This window comes from Saccoglossus kowalevskii, chromosome 14 (assembly GCF_978046115.1).
Source record: "Saccoglossus kowalevskii chromosome 14, keSacKowa6.1, whole genome shotgun sequence".
In the NCBI taxonomy this organism is placed as follows: Eukaryota; Metazoa; Hemichordata; class Enteropneusta; family Harrimaniidae; genus Saccoglossus; species Saccoglossus kowalevskii.
The window spans coordinates 13,500,438-13,522,879 of record NC_140654.1 but is presented as its reverse complement, the minus strand read 5'-3'; the positions used below and the strand labels follow the sequence as shown (position 1 = coordinate 13,522,879).

Sequence of the window (22,442 nt, the reverse complement as noted above, 5' to 3'; positions counted from 1 at the left end):
TTAACTTGTTCACAAAATCAGTTTTTCATTTTTCGAAGTCAAATTTTCTTGAAGCTGACGAGTCACACACTCAAGCTATTTTCAGGCTGTATAGGGTCCTATCACAGTTCAAAGGGAAAAAAAAATCCAGTATAATGTTTAACTACAGTTCCAAATTTGAGATGATTTTTGTTCCTTAAAATAGGCACATATCTCTAAGGTTCCGCCTCATATTACTAGTTTGTTGAAAATCAAATCAAATGACGCCTCTTTAATTACGATCATTGGCTCCTTTCTTGCTGCTACTCGCCTAGAAGATAAAAGATAACAATTTGGTGAACATAATGACTCGTAAACTATGACATACTCCACAGTAACAACACTTTTCTGTAACATGAATGGGTGAAAAAGGTAGGTCATTGAAAACAGTAATTTTGCTTTGATTTGTAGCGATGAATTAAATAAAATTATGGATTCCAACAACCAAATCTCAAAACCAGTAAACATGCTTTTGCATGTGTAATAGAAAATAAAAAAAAAATACAATTTTTCAAAGGATGTACCGGTAATTTTCAAAAAGTACTGCTTCTGGTACGTCCTGCAGTTGTGCATACAACTATTAAATGCACATGCACAACTCATTCAATTCAAATTTGGAAATTCGAGTTGTATATTTGCAATGCACGGTTTGATTTGGATTGATCCATAAATGCATACTTCAATAGAATAAACTAAGGTATGCATTTACATCAATTTATTTTACCTTTTGGAACCATAACCAAAATACGAGTGTAACAGCTTACAAACCTGTTTGCACCTTTCAGGAAACAAATGAACTTAATTCTATTGGTTACAGGTCATGGTGGAAATATTTGAGGGGAAAATAATAGATGACAAAATATCATTTCAATATTTGTTTCTGGTCAAAGCACACATCAGTTTGAAATGGGTCACCTGTGACTTTTGATTTCTACCAAAATACTGCATAAAAAGGCACTTTCAACACAATTGTTTTTAAAAATCTTGGCCCAAAATGCTTTTTTTTACCGATATTAATATTAACATACAAATTGATGTCAGCTTTGTCTTCAGATTTACAGCTGTTTATCGCTTTTAGAGTTGGTATAGCAAGTTAATTCATGTATGATTAAATAATCTGTACACTACTAATCCGCTCTAAAGTCACTTTAAATTTTGTTTCTGCTACAATTATTTGCAGTAATATGTTTACTGTACTGCAGTAAATTTGAAACTAGTAGTCAAAATTTTTGAATGTAAACATAAAACTGACAAAGTGAGAAAATACATGAAATTACTAAAATTGTTTTCCAGTTTGCCAAATTTTGCAGAGAAATGTGTGCACCCAAATGTGAAAATGTCATGATAACAAATTTTTAGTGCAGGCTGCACTTATTGTGGCAATTGCAGCCAAAAATATTGAATATATAAAAAAAAGTGGAAAAAAACACATGACTGAAAGATATTCATTTTATGATATACCTCCAAAATATCCAGCTTGTGCATAAATTGAACATTTTTGACAAACTACAATATTGATTAACAGACTGCAATATATACTTACCGGTTTGCGAGAATGATCTTCCTCCTGACGTTTCTCGTAGTGACCAAAATCATCAAAAATGGAGGTGGTATGGCGGTAGTTGTGCATTATCTTCAACACCTGTTTACCCTTTTCAACAGGTACCTCCTGCGTGTCACGCGAGTTAGTCACAGGTTTGTTCTCATTATTTTCCAGTCTTATGTGTCGCAGCTGACTGTTTGGAACATCCTTTACATAAATCCATTTCACCTCGAATTTCCCCTTCCATTTATCCTGAGCCCAAACGCCTGTGGTCGTGTTGTAGTCTACCTCAGACATCATTTGGGCCATGCCACAGAAATGACCACTGCCATTGACACTGTAATACAAGTATACAGGTCCCTTTCCTTGGCGTTCACGAAATGCAGAGTCCAGGCGTTTGTTACCATGTTCTGTGCTGCACCATATGCTATATTTAATAGATCGATGGATGTCGTCCTCAGAATAGCTCTTGATGATAAAGAAGCGAGCTCCTTTAGCGTTCAGATTGAAGTTACTGGGGTTATACTCGTTTGCAGATCTCAGTTTCTCAAGAACCGGGTGCGGCAGAGACGACGTGTTGTTGGCTGCATTGACCGGTGCAGAGATAGGAGCAAGTCCAGCATTGCTTGAAGGTGACGGGTTGCTATAACTGGATTCCCCGCGACCACGTTGCTGAGTCCAGCGTTGTTGTTGTTGTTGCTGCTGCTGCTGCTGTTGCTGTTGCTGTTGTTGCTGCTGCTGCTGCTGCTGCTGAGGTTGGGGTTGCGGATGCTGCGGCTGCTGAGGCAGTCCTTGTTGAGGAGCCGGTACAGGTTTTGGAGCAGACTTGGCTCCTCCATTCCAAGTTCCAATATCCATAGTATGTTTCATGGGAGGCAATTGAGCTGGAACTGGGGCGTGGGTAGCACTTTTCGGTTTTAACTTTGGTTGAGGTTTTGCAGGCTTGCTAGCAATAGAAGCCCATGACACAGGTTTACTTGCAGTGATTGCGGGAGCTGGGGCCGAACTTACAGCAGATGTCGTGTTTGCAGCAGTTTGAGAAGTTTGTGGTGGAGAATTAGCCACTTCTGAGTCTACCTTACTATCACCCGCAGACCCAGCATTTCCCGCATTAATACCAGACTTAGTATCAGATCCGATGTTCAGTCCTGAAATTCCTTGCTCAACAGTTTTCATTCCTGATGTTTTGTTATCACCACTATCCATACCGTTCATGTCTTGATAACGCTGGTTAGTTCCCATAGGTGTTCCTGAATATCTTGAATAATCATTATAGTAAGAGCTTTGTCCTTGTCCTGTACTCCGTTGGCTTCCTTGTCCCTGGGGTTGGCTTGTATTACCCCATGCTGAAAAGTCGGCACTTCCAGGAAAGAAATTAAATCCAGACTGGTTCAAATAAGGAGGGGTTGTACCTGGCTGGCTATAAAAATTACTACTCTCCTGTAGATAATTTCCACTATCCCCAGGTCCATAACCGCCATAGAAGTTGAAGTTATCTCCTGTTGACCAGGTGCTCTCACCACCAGTGTTCAAATAAGGAAATGGCATGGATGAATAGTAACTCGGCATGTAGGGTTCACTGTGTGGTGCCATGTTCGGTCCGGAGTTGTAAGCCTAGTCATTCCACATGGCAATGTTCCAAGAAGAAAGAAAAAAAACATTTAATTAGTGAATAATTCAGATCAAAGAAGCAATAGATTGCAGCATGCAACCCAATACCATCCCACAATATATCAGTGGCCCAGTAAGTGAACTGACCATTTTATACTGACCTAACAGACAATACATTTTTAGTGTTAGTCTATTAAAACACTTGTTTCTAAAAAAAAAAAAAAGAATACAGGTGTCCAAATTTATTTGTAGTTTAAAAAGTCTCTTACGTAATAACTAGTGATGGATTAAGTACGTCATACAACTGACCCCCACACCTCAAACACTTCCACAGGAAATAAGATTTAAAAGCGTTGAAGGTATACCAAATTAAATCTCTGGTGAACGAGTGCATTGACTAAATAAGCCCTATTATTAAACTTGCATTTGAGATCACTCAAAGCTTTACTGAAGTGTATGAAATGAGCAATAAAATGCCAAAACAATATTTTGACATAACAATTTCTGCCCCCTCCCCTCCAACTCAACCCCAGTGTTCAAGTACATGGGGCTGGCAGGAGAAGGGTTAAATTGATGAATGCAGATATGCTTATCTGACTTGGAAACTTTCCACACAAAAAAAATTAAGTCCACTACTTCTCTAAACTGACACTGAACAAATTTAACTTTTAGTTTCAATAGTGTGTACTGTTGAACAATTCATTTTCACTATTTAATTTCACTTTTTTGATCATATTTTACTTCATTTGTGAATTGAACATGGCAAATTTTCAGTATAATCAAAAATAGTGAAATTAAAACCTGGTGAATAAATAAGTGATGCAGTACAAGTCAGCATTCTTCTCAGAAAACTCAATGGCATTTTTTATTCGCTTCTCAATAATGTAATTTGCAAATTCATTTTGTTACAGATACCGAATATTTTTCTCGGTATAGACAACTTCTATTTATACAAACTATGTTGCATGCAGTTGGAATATTGCTAATTAACATATCAATAACTTTTCAATATCAACAACGTTTTCTTTAAAGTTCAAGGCATATATCAGTCAAGCATGGATGTTTTTTCTTACTAGTAGTTAAATTACTGCTGGTGAAATATTGGTGCCGATATAGACTATTTACAAATTGCAGCAACAAGTATCCCACGATAAAAGAAATGTCATACCTGTTGAAATCCATACATTAGCCAGCTGCCTTTCAACAGGCATCTGGTCAGATAAAAAGCCCCAAAATCATCCATTTAGCATATTTTTAACTTGCACTTTCCTGGCTAATACCCTGGTTGAAATTCAGCCAAATATAAGTCAGAATACAAGAAAATTCTGTGAAGACGCAAGGCCTTAAACTACCCAGATAGAGATAAATTGTAATGAATATCTAATGTTCTTGTATTCAGTAAAACTGCACTTAATTTGCTCTGCCCTATAATATTTTATGCTAATTTATGAATCACCTCTTCAAAATAGCAGTAAACTGGACTTGGGGAAAGTTAGAGGCATTCCACTATGCAAATCTGCAAAGCACCATCCCTGACAACATATGTACCATCAAATGTTAAGATTAAGAACAAGTGATGGGAAAATTAGCTGCAGAATTTAAGCAAACCTCCATTAAGCCCGATTTGTATACAATATACAACAAGTTGGGAGGGTTTGATTGTCCTTGCAGGGAATTTATAGACTAGTGTTCCATTTATCTATTAATATTAAATTTTCATTCACTTCACAAAAACTGGGATAGACCGACTTTTTAAAAAGTTGGTTGTTTAAAAATCTATTTTTTCAATATTTAGCCTCTACCTAGTTGAATTTGGATAAAAAAACTATACTACACTTCCTGCTTTCAGGGAAGCCATACAAAAGCACATGACCTTTGACATAGTTGGGTGTGGTGTCCCATTATGCTAATATACTGCACATTGACTTTACTCACTCTGACCTGCCCTTCCAATTATTGTTAATATACAACATTCAAATAGTACTCATTGACAATTTCATTGAAAAAAATGAGCAATTAAATACACGATTCAAATACTTTTTGGTGACTAAAAACGATATTTCTAGTCATCATTTAAGCAGGTGAATTCCCCTGTACACAGTGACCCAGCAACAGCTATGTATAAAGACGACATTCATTGTGGTACCCAAGGACCATACAACACATTACAAACAGCCATATATAGTACATGTGTAATCCTTCTGGTTAATTGCATGTAATTCAATACTGTCTAGTGTAAAATCATGTACTCTAGGACATGCTGTAAACAAGTCACAACTCAAGGTCAGAGATATGTAGGATAGTGAAGCAGAGTGCACATAATATCCTCACTGGCCTTGGGATAATTAATGTAGGAAAAATAAATGGATATAATCTAACATAGGAATGCAGGGCCATTCCCATTCCAAAATCAATGTATCAGAAAAAATGAATATTATAGGGAAATTTACAGGAAATAAAGAAAGAATTAGAGTTCTCTATTTGCTGTTATTTTTAAGTGAATGAAAGCTTGACTTGTGTTCACTGAGTTGGTTCAGTTACGATTAGAAATTTCAGTCAGATTAATTTTTTACCATTGTAAGTAATTTACTAATTTGATATTTTCTATTAAATATTCGGCTCAATGTTGCATTGTAACTCAGATTTGAATCACCTATGATGATAAAAGAATAGAATGGCCATTGTTATTCATGATCATCATAAAAGACATTGGCATTACCAAGGCAACCAAAACTGACACGTTTATTCTTATGTGAAGGTCAAGCTAACCTTGTTCATTTGTTCAGTCTACAAAAGAGTTCTCATATTCAAAGTAAACAGAAAAAATTAAACATTTTCAGATCTACAGCCAACAACCTCAGTTACTCCTACAAACATGCACAAGACCAACCCCATTTATCACGAAAGAAATGCTTCATAGAACAAACATGTTGGTTTTTAATTGCTAAAAGATTTACAATTATTTTAATTAACTGCAATAACCAAGGTTTTTTTTAATTAAAAAGCAAACAGAAATGGGATTCTGTCCTCTGACAGTATTCACAGCAGCCATATGGTGGGGACCATAATGCTCGCCACAGTCAGCTGATAAGCTCTGGTTAATCATTGCAGTTTTGGTTTAATCAGTGTCAAGCTCATCTTCAGCTATGGCTCTTGAACAACATCAAGTGGACAATTTTGGTTCCAGCTTGTATTGAGATGCAAGAGTTGATCAGTCCATTGCATCATTTAATAGAGCTCAGCTTAATACACAAAGCTGAACACTACTACACTTAGCTCAAAAGTTAACTTCACACTATAACTATGCTTAAATTTTAGGATTTACTGAATATTTTACGCATGTATAACCTATAAAATTCTTTTTTATGTATAAACACTCCCTCTATGAATTTTATCTAAATAACAATAAATAAGTCTTTGGTTAAATTGTATTAATGAAATTGCAAGACAATCTAAAAAATAAAGTTGGATGACAGATTGGAAAGAATTGAAACTTTGCCAGGTGCAGCTGCAATGCAAATGAAGCCGGCAATACATTCAAGCCTTCCATGCATATAAACCAGGGTTTATTTTCGACCAAATCATAAAGTTCTTTTATTCAAAATACAATTTCATCAATGAAAGGCATTCTTTTATTTAGAAAAAAAGACAATGGCAAATCCAAACGACAAGGTCGCTGGAATGGCGACAGGACGCTTGATAAACAATGCTATCTTGGACTGACTTGACTGGGATCAAGTATGCTGACCCCAAAACTGCAATAAATATTAAGTATCATCGCCCAAAAATAAACTAGAATTCCCCTCAAAAGTATTTGGCTCGAATACCTGGCTTCTCCCCCCAAAAAATCAAACGTGATTAAACACACTATGGTGACAGCAAAACTGACATTTGTGTACAACAAACTGCATGGTCGGCCGGCACACAAGTTACCGTGCGTGGCGGCCTAAAATGCAATTTCGTCCCATATTTTCAGTACAAACCTGACTAGTTTGGTTGTTCTGCAGGTAAGCGTCGAAATCCTCGTCCGTGACAGTCTCTTTCTGGTTTAAGGGGCCATTTTGTACTGAAAAATAGAAGCAGGAAGCAGGGGTTATTTAGATTGGAATGTGCACTTTACAAATTGGTTTCTGAAAAAGACGGCTTCACACTCGCGTCAAAATTGGTTCCACCCGTACGGTAAGCAATTCACAGCATAACATTGCAATTTTGACGAACATTGAGTTCACTTACCTCGATTTGATTGGCCTTTGGGTCGCTGTTCGGTGAATGGACAATGACAAGCATGGAAATGGAATAGAAAAAGACGGAAAATTAGCAAATATCTCCAAGTGCATGTTGGCAACGACAGAAGCCATTCTCCGCTATTGAAAAAATACACCCATACTTTACCTGATCTACACTTGCAGACATCGCACGATTTCTCCAGATATGAGGAATTGTCCAATACAAAAATAGTCTAAAATCAAAATTAAAGACCCAAAGAAGTCCTTTAATATATAGTCTGTTGCTGAAAAGCTGCTTCGGCGGCTAAAACCGGCGGTAAAATTCAAGAATTTTGCACTGCGTGACTCTTGTGAACAATGGCGGCCGACATGTGCCTCGCTCCCGCTTTCAATCACGTGACATCAAGTGACGTCACGGCATCTATATAAGGAAGTCAACTGATAAAGAAGGCAACCTTTGAACCGAGTCAGCTGCTGGGTAACCAGCTCAGGGGAAGGAATGATGCATCAAAAATAAAACAAAGACTTTTTTTTTGTTCAGATAATTAGCTAGTAGCTTCCACCTAAACGTTGGTGTTTGTATTACATATGCGCCGGGCCATTTTAACTGCAGAATGACAATGTGCGTTCAACGGAGTAAACCGTTAAAGGGGCGTTAGTCGTCGCGCCACGCATGCGCGAGATATATGGGTCTCATATAAACAAAGATGGCGACTTTGGCTGTTGCGCAGATCACAGTCCCTCTATCAGGGACTGTGCGCAGATCAACGATTACAAACTGAGACGTTAGTAAGCTTTAATTCAATATTTTTCAGGTGATTGGAAAGTATCGAAAGAGTTACCGGTTGTAATTAGTGCAAGTCGCGCCCAGGTCAAACTCACACCTGTGATTTCCATTAGAAGAGCGCATTGGATTATGGGTAAATTAATGTTTATCAACACAAATGTCGCACATGCGCGACGCGACGACTACCGCCCTTTAACTATATTACAGTCCCTCTATCAGAACTGTGACTATATCCATTTTTGTATCTAATTCTTTTTCGAAGCGTATATAAATGAAATGAAGGGTGACTGGAGAAATTTGATACTCTGCAAATTATTTGTTCACGTCTACATGCCGCCAAGCGCTCTCTATTTCACAATATATAGTCATCACAATATTTGCCCCTGCTCGTTTTACTTCAGCCATCGCAGTCCCAATTAACGAATACGCTAATTCAACACCAGCCCGAAATTACCACATATAAATTATTCGTTTGCGTGTTCGGTGTTGCATTAGACACAATTGTAGATTAGTTTAGAAGACAAAATAATATTTGTACCAGACAAACGAAATTATTGTTTATGGGTTTTTTGTGTGTGTGTGTGTTGTTTTTTATGTTTGGGCAATAATTAAAACGGATTTCCTTTTCGTCAGTCCGCAAAACCACATTCAGTACGTCCGCCCAATCGCGCAGCAGTTTCGCGGAACCGATATAACCCTGTAAACTCAGTGATGGACAAATACATTAATTAATAAATAAATAAGATAATTAAGTTCAAATAACAATCTTAGACGACGCAGGATATTGTAACATGATAAATATGTTGATAAACATTGATTTTCCCACAATCCAATACGCTCTTGATGTAAATCACTGGTATGAGGTTTGACCTGGGCGCGACTTGCACTGATTACAGCCAGTGATTCTTTCGATACCAACAGCCAAAGTAGTCATCTTTGTTTATATGAGACCCATATATCTCGTGCATGCGTGGCGCGACGACTACAGCCCTTTAATAGTAGCGAAAATAGCTAAATTCGAGGAAAATCAAAAACTCAAATTTGAAATAATCTTGAATAACCAAATTTATATATGTTGCACACGCAGGGGTAATATTGTTACACTGATTGGGGGAGTCTAAACAACCATCTCAAAGTACCGTACGCATTTTCTAAGAGCGTCAGGTCTGTGTTTTCACCGTGATGGTTGCCAGGTGGTGAAAATGCCCGAGGATACAATTCAACGCGAGTAAAATACATTGTAAGTTTGTTTACATGTTTGTTTGAACTGTATTTACTCAAATGTAACTAATACTCGTCCTGTCATATGGATTTTAAAATGCCACTGTATTCGATATGTTTTCCATGCGACTTAAACAGCACGTGTAATGTTAAGATGCATTCCTACATTTTAAATTTGCAATGTTTTATGTAGTAAATATTGGTCAGTGGATGATACCTCACAGATTTGCAAAGCGTGAATTCAACTTTAAAGGCACCACAGTCGCCACGTTAGGGGGATATGAATAGTAGTCCATCTAACCAACGAAAGTAATCACTCACCACTTTGACATTAGAAACATTTGTCTTTTTATTTACTGTACTACTAATATTTTTTATTTTGGTTGGTTAAAAACAAACGTGTATTTACTGCAGACAGTGACATTCCTTGTATACAGGGCGTCGTTAAAATGTGTACTTACGGTTAGACAGCTTGCAGCCAAAACAGTAAAAAATATTAAAAAATTCTACCCAGTTAAATTAACTGAAAGTCCAACAATATAAACATACAATAGACCATTTTTAGTTCACTGCGAGAATCACGCGTTATGCGTGAAATCGAACGTAAAAACAGGACAAACAAAGGTCACAGTGCGGCGTCGTAGTAGCGTCAAACATCGCGTGGGATTCAACAAACGCGAAAGTATTTTGGGGGACATTTCTATGTCAATAATGTGCTGTCCACATTTGATGATAGACAATATCGATTAAGTGAGGGTATTCGGAAGCAATATTCCTCTGTCGAAGATCGGCCGGTCGATGTGAGCTACGAAATAAAGAAATTCGAGTTGAAAATCAAATCGTTCGATCTTTACAGCAGACGTTCGACGCGCGTCTTTCATGCATCTCGGGAGATCTCGCAATTGTACGGAAAATCACCTATTTAAAAACCACCAACATGTTACTTAAAAACAGGAGAGATTTGCATTTGATGTTTGTACAAGGCTGTATGAAAAAGATACGAGCCCCCCCCCCCCCAAACGCCTTCTATAAATAAATGTTCTATCCCACAATCCTTTGCAAAATCCGAAATTGAGTTAACACATTTTATCCCTATAGAAGTATTGGAGTCGGGAAATAATCGCACATGTCAAGATGGCACAGAAAATATATACTGCGTTTAGACGAATGCTCTTGTTACGTGCTAATCGGCACGTGTCGAAAACGACCACAATATAATTGAAGCGCATGAACAATCCTCGACACATACCGATTTATGCCCGCCTAAACGCTCGGCTCGGTTGTTGGAGGGGGATCACTACAAATAATAGTAAATTACATACTTATAAAAAAAAGAAAATTAATATCGTGAAACGACGAGAAGTGTTACTTGTGACCTCTCAGCCTACATCATACACAGGTGCTAGGTATTAGTGTTGTACGTGCTTGAGTTGCACAGCGAAATAATGCATTAATACGTCTTGCTTGTAATTAAAAACTTATAAGTTAATAAATATACACATGCCGTACTTGTAATGTACCAATAACCCGTAAATAAATAAATGACGGCTAGTTATGTTTCAGGAACTCCATCGATTTGGCCGACTAGAAACATCCTACATTCGTTGAACCTCAAACCACAGTCAGCTGGCGCACACGTGATAATAAAATAAATACGATATTTACTATACGGGGGCCGCCATCTTGAATGACGCATAAAACTAAATAAGAGACAAGTTGTGAAACGCGTTTTTCAGATTCCTACAAATCAGGACAAAAATACCAATCTTTCACAAAAATACGGTCCGTTGGGGTTATATTAAGCCAACTGATAACAAAATTCGGCCTAATTCGTCGTTTTTGTGTGGAAAAATCCCTTGCATACGAACACCTAATTACGCGAAGAACGTAGAACACTAAGCCGGGGTATTTGAATCCGAAATTGTCATCTAAGCGTTAGGCCGTCGCTGATTGGCTGCTGAGCTGGAATGCCAATTTTTAGTTTTAAATACCCCAAAACAGTGTTCTAGGTTCTTTGCGTAATTAGGTGTTCGTATGCAAGGGATTTTTCCACACAAAAACGACGAATTAGGCCGAATTTTGTTATCAGTTGGCTTAGTTTACTATATGGGGGCCGCCATCTTGAATGCAGCGTAAAACTAAATAAGAGACAAGTTGTGAAACGCGTTTTTCAGATTCCTACAAATCTGCACAAAAATACCAATCTTTTACAAAAATACGATCCGTTGGTGTTATATTAGGCTAACCGATAACAAAAATCGGCCGAATTCGGCGTTTTTGTGTGGAAAAATCCCTTGCATACGAACACCTAATTACGCGAAGAACCTAGAACACTTTCCTGGGGTATTTGAAACCGAAATTGTCATCTGACTGTAACTGAACTCTGTGCGAATCCCCCTTGATTCTGGCTGCTGGCCATTTTCGTTCATGAAATCGTCGGATATCATCAGAAAAAGCGGGATTTGTGCAGTTTTAAATAAAACCAAGTTAGCGATTATGAACAATGGTTATTAACGTAACACCTGACCCCCTCTAAAATTTTTGTTTCGCATTTTAAGGTAAGAAATCGACATTTGAGACCGACAGACTGTCGATTTACTAGGTGCCGTGTTTCACAACTTGTTTATTTATATACGTATAGCGGATGATTTTTTTTTAAAAATTAGTATTTATTGATTTTCTGCCCCCAAGTGACTGTGGTTTACGCTGCATTCAAGATGGCGGCCCCCATATAGTAAATATCGTATTTATTTATTATCACGTGTGCGCCAGCTGACTGTGGTCCAGGCGATGTCGTGCGTGTGAAAAACCATCCAGATTATGACATGTGTGATCACTGGGCCCTCTACGACGGAGAAGGTCAAGGTGTACATTGGTGTCACACTAAAAATGAAATACTGTAGAATACTCTATTTTCGCTTGGAATTTATTTTCGCTATTTTCGCTGAAGGGATGATTCCGTGAAAATAAAATCCAGCGAATATACATTTTTTCCTATATTTTACATTAATCTCATCAAAAATCAGTGAAAATAAATTCTAAGCAAAACGCCCAAAAAGCCTTTTCAGCGAAAATAAATTCCAGCGAAAATAAAGTACATAAAGTAGTTGTGGAGCCGTCAGAAAATATCACAAAAGGTCGTCGGTATACGGTCGAGAAAGAGGAAATGGATGATATCAGGCGCGCAGAGGTTGTCGGGGCTGCTTGGGAGATTATTGGTATCGAGGGACTACATCTGGCACGGTGGTCAAGTTGCCAAGAATTTGTTGGAAGTTGTACAGGGGGGGCAAGGGGGTAGCTGGTACAGTTTTACGGGAAATAAAAAGGGCTTTTTCAAAATTTACAAGGGAAAAAAAAGATGTTTTTACAGTTTACAGTGAAAATTGAATTTTGCAGTGAATTGTGTTATCTAGTCGTTTTACACACGTAAATTAAAAATGTCGGCACGTTCCGAAATTCCGTAACGTGAACGTACCAAGTGAGATTTGTACACAGGAAATGATACGGACAATAGTTGTACAAATATAGATTTGGGGGGGGATCCATTCTTGGAGAACATGTTGACATATATACTTACTGGTGGATTGAACTGATGTTGTTCAAATGTCTGTTAAAGGGGCACCTTCCAGTTAAGATTAATTTCACATCAAATTTACTTTCTGGATTAAAATAACAATGGATAACAAAAGATAGATTAACATTGTAAACAACATAAACAATAGTGTCCCATGATTCTTTGGTGCAATCCATGGGATTGAGCGGTTCCCCTTTAAATAATTTTTGTTCAGTCTGTACTTAATATTTATTAAAAATCACGTGTACGTGTGCATTTTTGTGTACGTTGTGAACGGAGGATTAACATTACCCCCAAGGCCGTCGCCTTTAAAAAACAGATCCATTTCATTAAATAAGCTTGGCCCCAAACTCGTGATCTTTTGTGATATCTGTAAATAGAATATGACAAATGCTTATCATAAGTAAACGTGACACCACTAGCGGTAACTGACAAAGAAAGACCGGTTGCTGACGACACACTCCTACCAGTATAAACATGCTAGCGTGGTGCTTTGTCGCAGGGAACAATGAAAGTTTTAGGGACGACATCAAAAGATCGATGTCGGATAAAAAACTTAATTCCTTTAGTTTTTTTTCCAAACCCCCCTACCCCCCACTGAAACTTAATTGATAAATATTGGTCATGGCGTCAGACTAAATTCACCATTAAATACAAATTGATAATCCGACAGTAGTATTGCATAGCAGTTGGTTGTCGGGTGGGTGTAAAAAGACTTTACAAATGCACCTCATTTGACGCAGATTTACACTCGAACCAAACCATTTTTCTGTTTTTTTTTCCCCTTTTCGGTTATTTCTGTCCATGATCGGATAGAAAAACAAACAAACTACAAATACTCCAAGATTGTTTTGACTTCATTAAAAAATAAATTTGTTTTTGTAGGATGGAAACGTTTTGAGGTCAACCCCCCCCACCCCCCAAGCTAAAGGAAATAAGTTTTTTATCCGACATCGATCTTTTGACGTCGTCCCTTATAATGCGTCACTCTGTGGCGATAGCGATAACACCGGGACGAATGGTCTGGGGTATAGTAATGGAAAGATCACACGTAGAACAATGACTAACACTGCGTTTAGTTATGAATAGAACGGATTATCACACCAGCAAGTTCAAATATTTACACATAGAACAATGACTTACGTTGTATATAGTTCAAAACGCATCTCATTATCACGGCGGCAAGAGCAATTACTCACAGGTTGCACGGTAGTTTACTCTGCTGATTTCCTGCTCTGCTTGTAGTATACGAGTGTATGAAAACGGAGTAAATTCTCTGATACAACATTCATGATTACTAGACAGTTTCATATCGGGGATAAGCTGTCCAAAGCTTCACGTTCGTCCACCCAATCGGCCTCATGCCGATCATGAAAAATACGAAATAAGCTTAGTCTATGCAACGCTGTATAATAATAATTGCGTATCCCTATTGGGATTTTGACTAAAATGCAATACAGATGTGGATAAAAACAAACAATTAAAATGAGAATAAAAATACACACAATCAAACAAGCAAATAGAAGTAGAAAAAAATGAATGGTAAAGTAATTTGGAATCTTTTCCATATTTGTGTTGGTGAATGTTTGGTTTACTTTATTTATTTATTTATTTATTTTATTTATTTACTTATTGACTCTTACACAGTCCCAGGGACACAGGGAAAGAAAATGGTCACAAAGTACAAGGAGAAATATATATATATATATATATATATATAAACACACAGTATACTAAATAACAAATACAATCACTAAATTACTAAATAATACAAAATCTCTAAAATACAATCTAATATAAAATTACAAAATTGACAGCAGGCATTAAGATGTCAAGTAAGACCCTGCTTCCTGACTTCAAAGCTTTTACTTATGAACTGTGCTACTGGTATAATAATGTTTTCATTCTGTAACAATTCCATGATTTTTTTCTCTGCAGGTTTATTTTCAAATGCTGGGATCATATCCTTAGCTTTATTGAACAGTTTGGAACGCAACTCATTATATTTGTTGCATTCCAGCAGAAAATGCATTTCATCCTCAATTAGACCTTTGTTACACATGTCACAAACCCTGTTGTTTAATGGGATTTTTTTATGACGACCCATTTAAATTTTGAGACTATGGTCACTAAGACGAAATTTGGTAAGCACACTACGCAGTTCAAAGTTTTTTAGCTTGACTAAATATGGCTCAAGTTTTAAATCTGATTTGATTAGCCGATATGTTCTTAGTTTGTTTTTCTCATTTGCTTTGGTGCGGTTATCATTATGGACCTCACCTTTCCATCTTGTTAGAAATAAATCCTTGATGCCCAAATCAATTTGTTTCATTTGTGCCGAGGTTAATTTATCACAGTTGTTAACTGAATGATATTGTTGGATATTGTTTAATAATGATGTCACTTCTAGATACCATTTACTTTTAATGTTTTGGTTAACCACAATTGCTTCCTTGAGTACTAGTACATGTACATGACCTTATCTAGAGTTAGCTGACTATATTGTTTTCAGTTTTACCTCTCTTGTTTTGAAACAGTTTTCTTTGTATTTTGCTATTTCTATTATTGTTTTTGCATCTTTATTATTTAAAAAATATATGTATGTGTTAATGTGTTTATTGAACATTGAAGTCTATTCCCTACTTGAATTCGGATTGGTCACAAGAGATCCTGGCACCACAATACGTACGAGGGAACCCGGCACCAAACGTGGTGTGGATTTACTATTGTTCAAGGTGTCAGCGTTTGAACCTGCCACTTGGTAATGTGTGACTTGCGCAAGTATTGCGCTATTTTACCATTGTAGGAGGCGTCAGTATTTGAACCTGCCGGTTCGGTAATGTGTAGCATTCATAACTGGCGTAGATCGTCTCAGGCGTCGGTATTTGAAACTGCAATTTTGGTAATGCGCGACTTACACAAGGATTACGTAGTTTTAGCATATATATAGCAATAGCCCCGAGTACAGTCCTGTAGGTTTGCCTCCTTCCGCTGTTCATTCGGTTCCCACAGTCCTGAAAAGTCGCATAGACCGAGGATTCGACACCCGCCTACAAATTTATGGCGTTCTGCAGTTTTCATAATTTTAACCAGCTAAAACATCTATCTAGCGACCACAAATACCTTTTTTGGCCGAAAAATGAACCTACAGTACTGGAACTAGTTTTACGCCAAGAACAAGATGGCGACGTATGTTTTCGATTGACATTGGAAATTGTCGATTTTATCGACCCTGGTGGGAAATCTTATGTAATTTTGCTTCCAGTTAAGGTATTTAGAATAGTTAGACGTATCGACCTGTTTATTTTTAACTGCAAAGCTGAATGCCTCTTAAATCGCCCAATACATTAGTGGTGGTGCGAGTTGGCATTGGTGCGAGTTGGTATGGTGCGAGTTGGTTTTGATGCGAGTTGACCTGTGACCGAAATGATTTACCGTGTCAAGGCAGCGTATTACGCATCAAAGACCACCCAGAACATGACCGGTACGATCACTGGGCCATCTACGTCGGAGACGGTCAATGTGTACATTGGTGTCACGCTAAAAATGAAATAGATGTGGAGCCGTTAGAAAATATCACAAAAGGTGGTACGTATACGGTCGAGAACGAGGAAATGGATGATATCAGGCGCGCAGAGGTTGTTAAGAAGGCATGGGAGTTTGTTGGTATTGAAGGACTACATCTCGCAAGATGGTCTAGTTGCCGTGAATTCGTTGCATCTTGTACATCCGTGCATTTTGCAAGGGAACCGTCGGCTAGGCGTTTTGAACGTGAGAAACAGGAATTTCTGAACGGATACCAAATCGATATCTCAGATAAATGAACGATTCACAAAATAAGATAATACATTATGTTAATTGCTGCTAATACTGGGGGTGGGGTGGGGGTGGGGGATGAGAGAAGCAGTGTAGATATTATTTCTCAGCGCGCTGTAGTGGGCTGACTACAACTTGTTAAAGTTGCATTCCAACTTTGCATATATTTTTTTAAACACCACTACCAGAACAAGCATAACATAAATGGTTTCAAATGATGTTGTTTTAGCTAAAGTATTATATATTAAAAATAAGATATAAAAATATCCTGTCCATACCGAATTTAATCTGTGAGGACTGAAACATTTGTCTGAAACATTCAAGAAGAAATTTGAAGTCCGAAAAAGTAGTTGAGAATGCCAGGAAGTTGTCTTGCAATTTGACAAATTAGTTTGGGGTAACAAGAAACTTGTGTGCATAGTCGTAACTAATGTGCTACAGAGCCGGAAAGTTTTGTCACGGGTCTCAAAAGAACAAAAAGTTAATCGAATTCATCTAGGCATACGTCACAATGATATTGACCAATCGTCACGCTTGTTGCATAACAAAAAGCTGTGAAGAACAATAAACGGGTGTGTACGATCCTGGATAGAGAGGAAGAAGAGAAGAAACAGCGGGGAAGATTTGGGAATATATTTTGAAATGCAAGCACAAAATGTATTGCCTGCAAAGATATGAATGAATCTCAATGAAAGACTGAAAAATTGTCTGATAAGCAGATTTAGGAGATGGGAAAGCTGCTTCGTGATTGGGAAAAGTGTAGTACAAAGTATTTTTAGACGAAATTTGGATGCAAAGTCCGAAAATTGCTTTGAGCAGACAAGAGTAGTCTGGAAAAGTTACTTTAGACAACAGAAAAAAAAATGTTGTCGAGAAATAGTTTGAAAAGGCTGAACATTTGTTATGAAAATAACTAGTAGCATCGCGGTGAGTGGCTTTCGCGGTAATTGGGTTTCGTATATGTAGGGTTTTGCGGGGAGTAGGGCTTTGTCACAGTAACTGGTCCTTTCATCCTTGTTGAGAACTGGCACTATTCTGGGAATACCATCCTAGCAGGAGTTCTAAAATAAGACCCATGCTCTGATAATGTCTCCAGTTTCAAAGACCAATAAACATTACCATTATGATCTTATTGGTGTTGCAAAGAATAGTTGAATATTGTTTATTGAAATTAATAATCCCCATAACCGTTTTCCAATATAGATAAATTGTAGTACGTAACAAACTGTATAACTCAGTCTCAACAATGAAATAAAGGAATGTATATATTTACACTATTTATACTTATTTATTATACTTTTATTGCTACTGTACTGATAGAAATACTGTATTTCTAAAGATGCAATAAATATTATTATTATTATTATTATTATTATTATTATTATTATTATTATTATTATTATTATTATTATTATTATTATTATTATTATTACATATGATGTACATCTCATGGGAACCTGTCTCATTATCAACCTTAGCACAGTTCCTGCCAAGTCACCAAATGTGGAATTGCTATTTACTGGTGCCATGCAAAATGGATCATCAGTTATATACATAAAACGTGGTTTGCTACAAATGTTGGTTGAATGTCTTACAGTTTGATAAGAAACAACACTTTTATTATCATGGAATTTTAGTTCGTGAACTTTTTCGTTCACAAAAACATATATTTAGCCATTTTCACAAATATTCTATCACAAATGGAACCAGCTATATTAGGTTGTACAGGTTTGGTCGCCATCTTGGAAGCCATCTTGGATTTGAAGGTCACCGCAATAACTGTTTTCGAGCACACCAACAAATTATTGTATCTTATACCATAGAGGTTCAAATAAACACAATGAACTTAGTTTGTAGGCTGGGTACAATGGGAGTGCCTAGTATGTGGGATCAGACTTTCCCTTACAGATCATGACATGTGTGATCACTGGGCCCTCTACGTCGGAGAAGGTCAAGGTGTACATTGGTGTCACACTAAAAATGAAATAGTTGTGGAGCCGTTAGAAAATATCACAAAAGGTCGTCGGTATACGGTCGAGAACGAGGAAATGGATGATATCAGACGTGCAGAGGTCGTCGGGACTGCATAGGAGTTTATTGGTATCAAGGGACTACATCTGGCACGGTGGTCAACTTGCCAAGAATTCGTTGGAAGTTGTACAGGCTACGACTATCCCTACTACTTCACCCAGCTCAACAAGAACGTTCAATTCCTTGAAACTTCCGGCATTTATATGTGAAAGTCCGGCATAGTACCGTCTGATACTTTACCCATTGATACATTGATGATGGCATAACATTAATTTACATAAATACAAAAGGGTCCAGTCAATGCTTTGTCAAATGACGACACCAAGGTGATTCAAAACGTTGATATCGTTTTGTTCTGTAGATTTCCATCAATGAAGATTACGTTTTAGATCAACTTTACTATGTTTTAGATGACATACTACTACACAATCAAACACGGTTGTCGATCTGAACGACATTGCCTTCAACAATATACGTCATTTGACGTCACAGAAGCGCTCCGCCAATTTAGAGGAAAGATAGTGGTACTCGCCTCGATATTACCGGCGGGTGCATATAATTTCATATATCACGTTTTTACGCGAGAAAGTCGACGTGCATGCATTTATACCTTCCATCATTTGAAATTTTGTTTGTGAGATAACGATTTAGCATTTGTATCTTGGTGCCTTTGTATCTATGAAAATGCAAGTGTTACCATAGGGAGTTGGACAAACTTATGTATTTTAATAAATTATTAAATAATAAGATGTTATATAACTTTTCTTTTACCCCTCCTTCCTGGTATCGGTTTCAAGTAATCACTGATCTTTGTTTATACCACTCTTTCCTATATTTTACTATAATAGGGTGTGTCTACATCGCGCGTTAAAATTTGCATAATAGTGTAACATTAGCGCGTAACAAAGATTGTGATAATACCCCTAAATATCATACGTACATACTTACTGTTTTGACAGTTGGTCATGTGATAACAAGGTGGTTATGAGGCTATCACATGATAGCCCTCGTGAAGTCATGGGCTGTATTATTCACTCACTTTCGATGTGTGTATAACACCAGCTCATGGCGTCACTCGTATCAGCCAGCTCTGCGAGCAAGTGGGGTCAGGGGCATGTTTGCTTTGTACAATCATGATTGTGGTTAAAGGGCAGTGGTCGTCGCGCCACGCATGCGCGAGATATATGGGTCTCATATAAACAAAGATGGCGACTTTGACTGTTGCGCAGATCAACGAATACAAACCGAGACGTTACCAAGCTTTAATTAGGTATTTTCAGGTGATTGGAAGGTATCGAAGGAGTCACCGGCGGTAATTAGTGAAAGTCGCGTCCAGGTCAAACCTCATACTTGTGATTTCAATTAGAAGAGCGCATTGGATTGTGGAAAAATCAATGTTTATCAACACAAATGTCGCACATGCGCCACACGACGACTACCGCCCTTTAAACCAACCATCGTGACTGTGTGTTTGATTCCGTTAAATCATGATCATGCTTCAGGGTAATCATAACAACCACGCCCTGGGTCGTGATTGTCGTGATTAAAGATGGCGAAGAACAACAGCATTACAAATACGTCGAAGAAATCCGATCATTTGTTTTAATGACAGTTAAGTATCTTAACTTGTTTCGCAATTTTTTTTATCGATTCCACCTAAACTAACTGATTTATTGTGTTATGAAAGTTAAAGCAGGGGGGTCGTCACCTGCGCACGCGCGGGGATTGAGTCCCAAGCGACGATAACAACACACGCAAAAAAAAAAAAAAAAAAGGCTCATGGATAGGTGACGACTCTCACGCTTTAAGACGGGGTTATGGCAGCAAAATAACACCGTAACATGGGCTTTTGGATGTGTCCTACCTCGAATATCCACAAACCCACTGCTAATATTCTTAAAATTTAGCCCTATAAATATTCGCTTTGGAGGGATATTTAATGTTGGCTTAACATGTCTCGGCCATGGTTTATTACAGCGACATACAAATGTATTCAGCGAATTCCTCGAATGATAGCTCAGTTGATATCCGAGAAAACCGGAAGCCGATTTGAATTACTGAATATTATTTGTAACCATAACAAAATCAGACGTCTTACCCCCATAGAGGGCGTCATTCAACAAGACTCGCTTTTCCTGAGATCTCATGACACACCCAAGACACCCGGAAATAAACCGGGGAATTCCAGTCTCGTTCTAGTTTCAGTGTAAATATACTTATTTTCTGCAGGTGTGCTGATTTTATTCTGTCGATATAATGGGGTAAGCCTTTATTTTTTTGTTTCTTGTTACAGTTATATAATTGAATATAATCTTGTTGGCAGTATTTCAAGTTATATTCACATTTTTTTTTAAATCTGACCAGGCGCTTCTCATACTAAGGTGATTTTTGTTATGCTCACATAGAAATAAAGTACCGTGTCAAGGCAGCGTATTACGCATCAAAGACCACCCAGAACATGACCGGTACGATCACTGGGCCATCTACGTCGGAGACGGTCAATGTATACATTGGTGTCACGCTAAAAATGAAATAGTTGTGGAGCCGTTAGAATATATCACAAAAGGTGGTACGTATACGGTCCAGAACGAGGAAATGGATGATATCAGGCGCGCAGAGGTTGTTAAGAAGGCATGGGAGTTTGTTGGTATTGAAGGACTACATCTCGCAAGATGGTCTAGTTGCCGTGAATTCGTTGCATGTTGTACAGCCGTGCATTTTGCAAGGGAACCGTCGGCTAGGCGTTTTAACTTTACCTTCCAGCAAATTGGGGAGTTTCTTCAAGAAATTGACACAGCGTTTCCGAACGTGAGAAACAGGAATTTCTGAACGGATACCAAATCGATATCTCAGATAAATGAACGATTCACAAAATAAGATAATACATTATGTTAATTGCTGCTAATACTGGGGGTGGGGTGGGGGTGGGGGATGAGAGAAGCAGTGTAGATATTATTTCTCAGCGCGCTGTAGTGGGCTGACTACAACTTGTTAAAGTTGCATTCCAACTTTGCATATATTTTGTTAAACACCACTACCAGAACAAGCATAACATAAATGGTTTCAAATGATGTTGTTTTAGCTAAAATATTATATATTAAAAATAAGATATAAAAATATCCTGTCCATACCGAATTTAATCTAAATTTAATTTAAAGTCCAAAAAAGTAGTTGAGAATGCCAGGAAGTTGTCTTGCAATTTGACAAATTAGTTTGGGGTAACAAGAAACTTGTGTGCATAGTCGTAACTAATGTGCTACAGAGCCGGAAAGTTTTGTCACCGGTCTCAAAAGAACAAAAAGTTAATCGAATTCATCTAGGCATACGTCACAATGATATTGACCAATCGTCACGCTTGTTGCATAACAAAAAGCTGTGAAGAACAATAAAAAGGTGTGTACGATTCTGGATAGAGAGGAAGAAGAGAAGAAACAGCGGGGAAGATTTGGGAATATATTTTGAAATGCAAGCACAAAATGTATTGCCTGCAAAGATATGAATGAATCTCAATGAAAGACTGAAAAATTGTCTGATAAGCAGATTTAGGAGATGGGAAAGCTGCTTCGTGATTGGGAAAAGTGAAGTACAAAGTATTTTTAGACGAAATTTGGATGC

General features: G+C 37.6%; 2 protein-coding genes across 2 annotated transcripts; one reads left to right on the top strand and one right to left on the bottom strand.

The window, feature by feature from the left end:
• Positions 1-7,767, bottom strand: LOC100371022 (YTH domain-containing family protein 3-like). The gene is made up of 5 exons (XM_006821707.3): positions 7,565-7,767; positions 7,406-7,430; positions 7,156-7,238; positions 1,562-3,175; positions 1-289 (listed from the first exon to the last, which is right to left on the bottom strand). The coding sequence occupies exons 1-5, from the start codon at positions 7,583-7,585 to the stop codon at positions 251-253; spliced, it is 1,782 nt and encodes a 593-aa protein (XP_006821770.2). The 5' UTR covers positions 7,586-7,767; the 3' UTR covers positions 1-250.
• A 13,246-nt stretch (positions 7,768-21,013) lies between these two features.
• LOC146734472 (uncharacterized) lies at positions 21,014-22,128 on the top strand. The gene is made up of 2 exons (XM_085507658.1): positions 21,014-21,088; positions 21,233-22,128. Exons 1-2 carry the CDS (start codon positions 21,084-21,086, stop codon positions 21,654-21,656), a joined length of 429 nt encoding a protein of 142 aa, XP_085363784.1. The 5' UTR covers positions 21,014-21,083; the 3' UTR covers positions 21,657-22,128.
• The last annotated feature ends 314 nt before the right edge of the window (positions 22,129-22,442 follow it).

Coding starts and splice junctions, on each gene's coding strand:
- LOC100371022 (XM_006821707.3), bottom strand. CDS start 7,585: ATGTCTGCAAGTGTAGATCAG. Junction 7,431..7,564: donor TGTCTGCAAGTGTAGATCAG/GTAAAGTATGGG, acceptor TTCACCGAACAG/CGACCCAAAGGCCAATCAAA. Junction 7,239..7,405: donor CAAAGGCCAATCAAATCGAG/GTAAGTGAACTC, acceptor TCTATTTTTCAG/TACAAAATGGCCCCTTAAAC.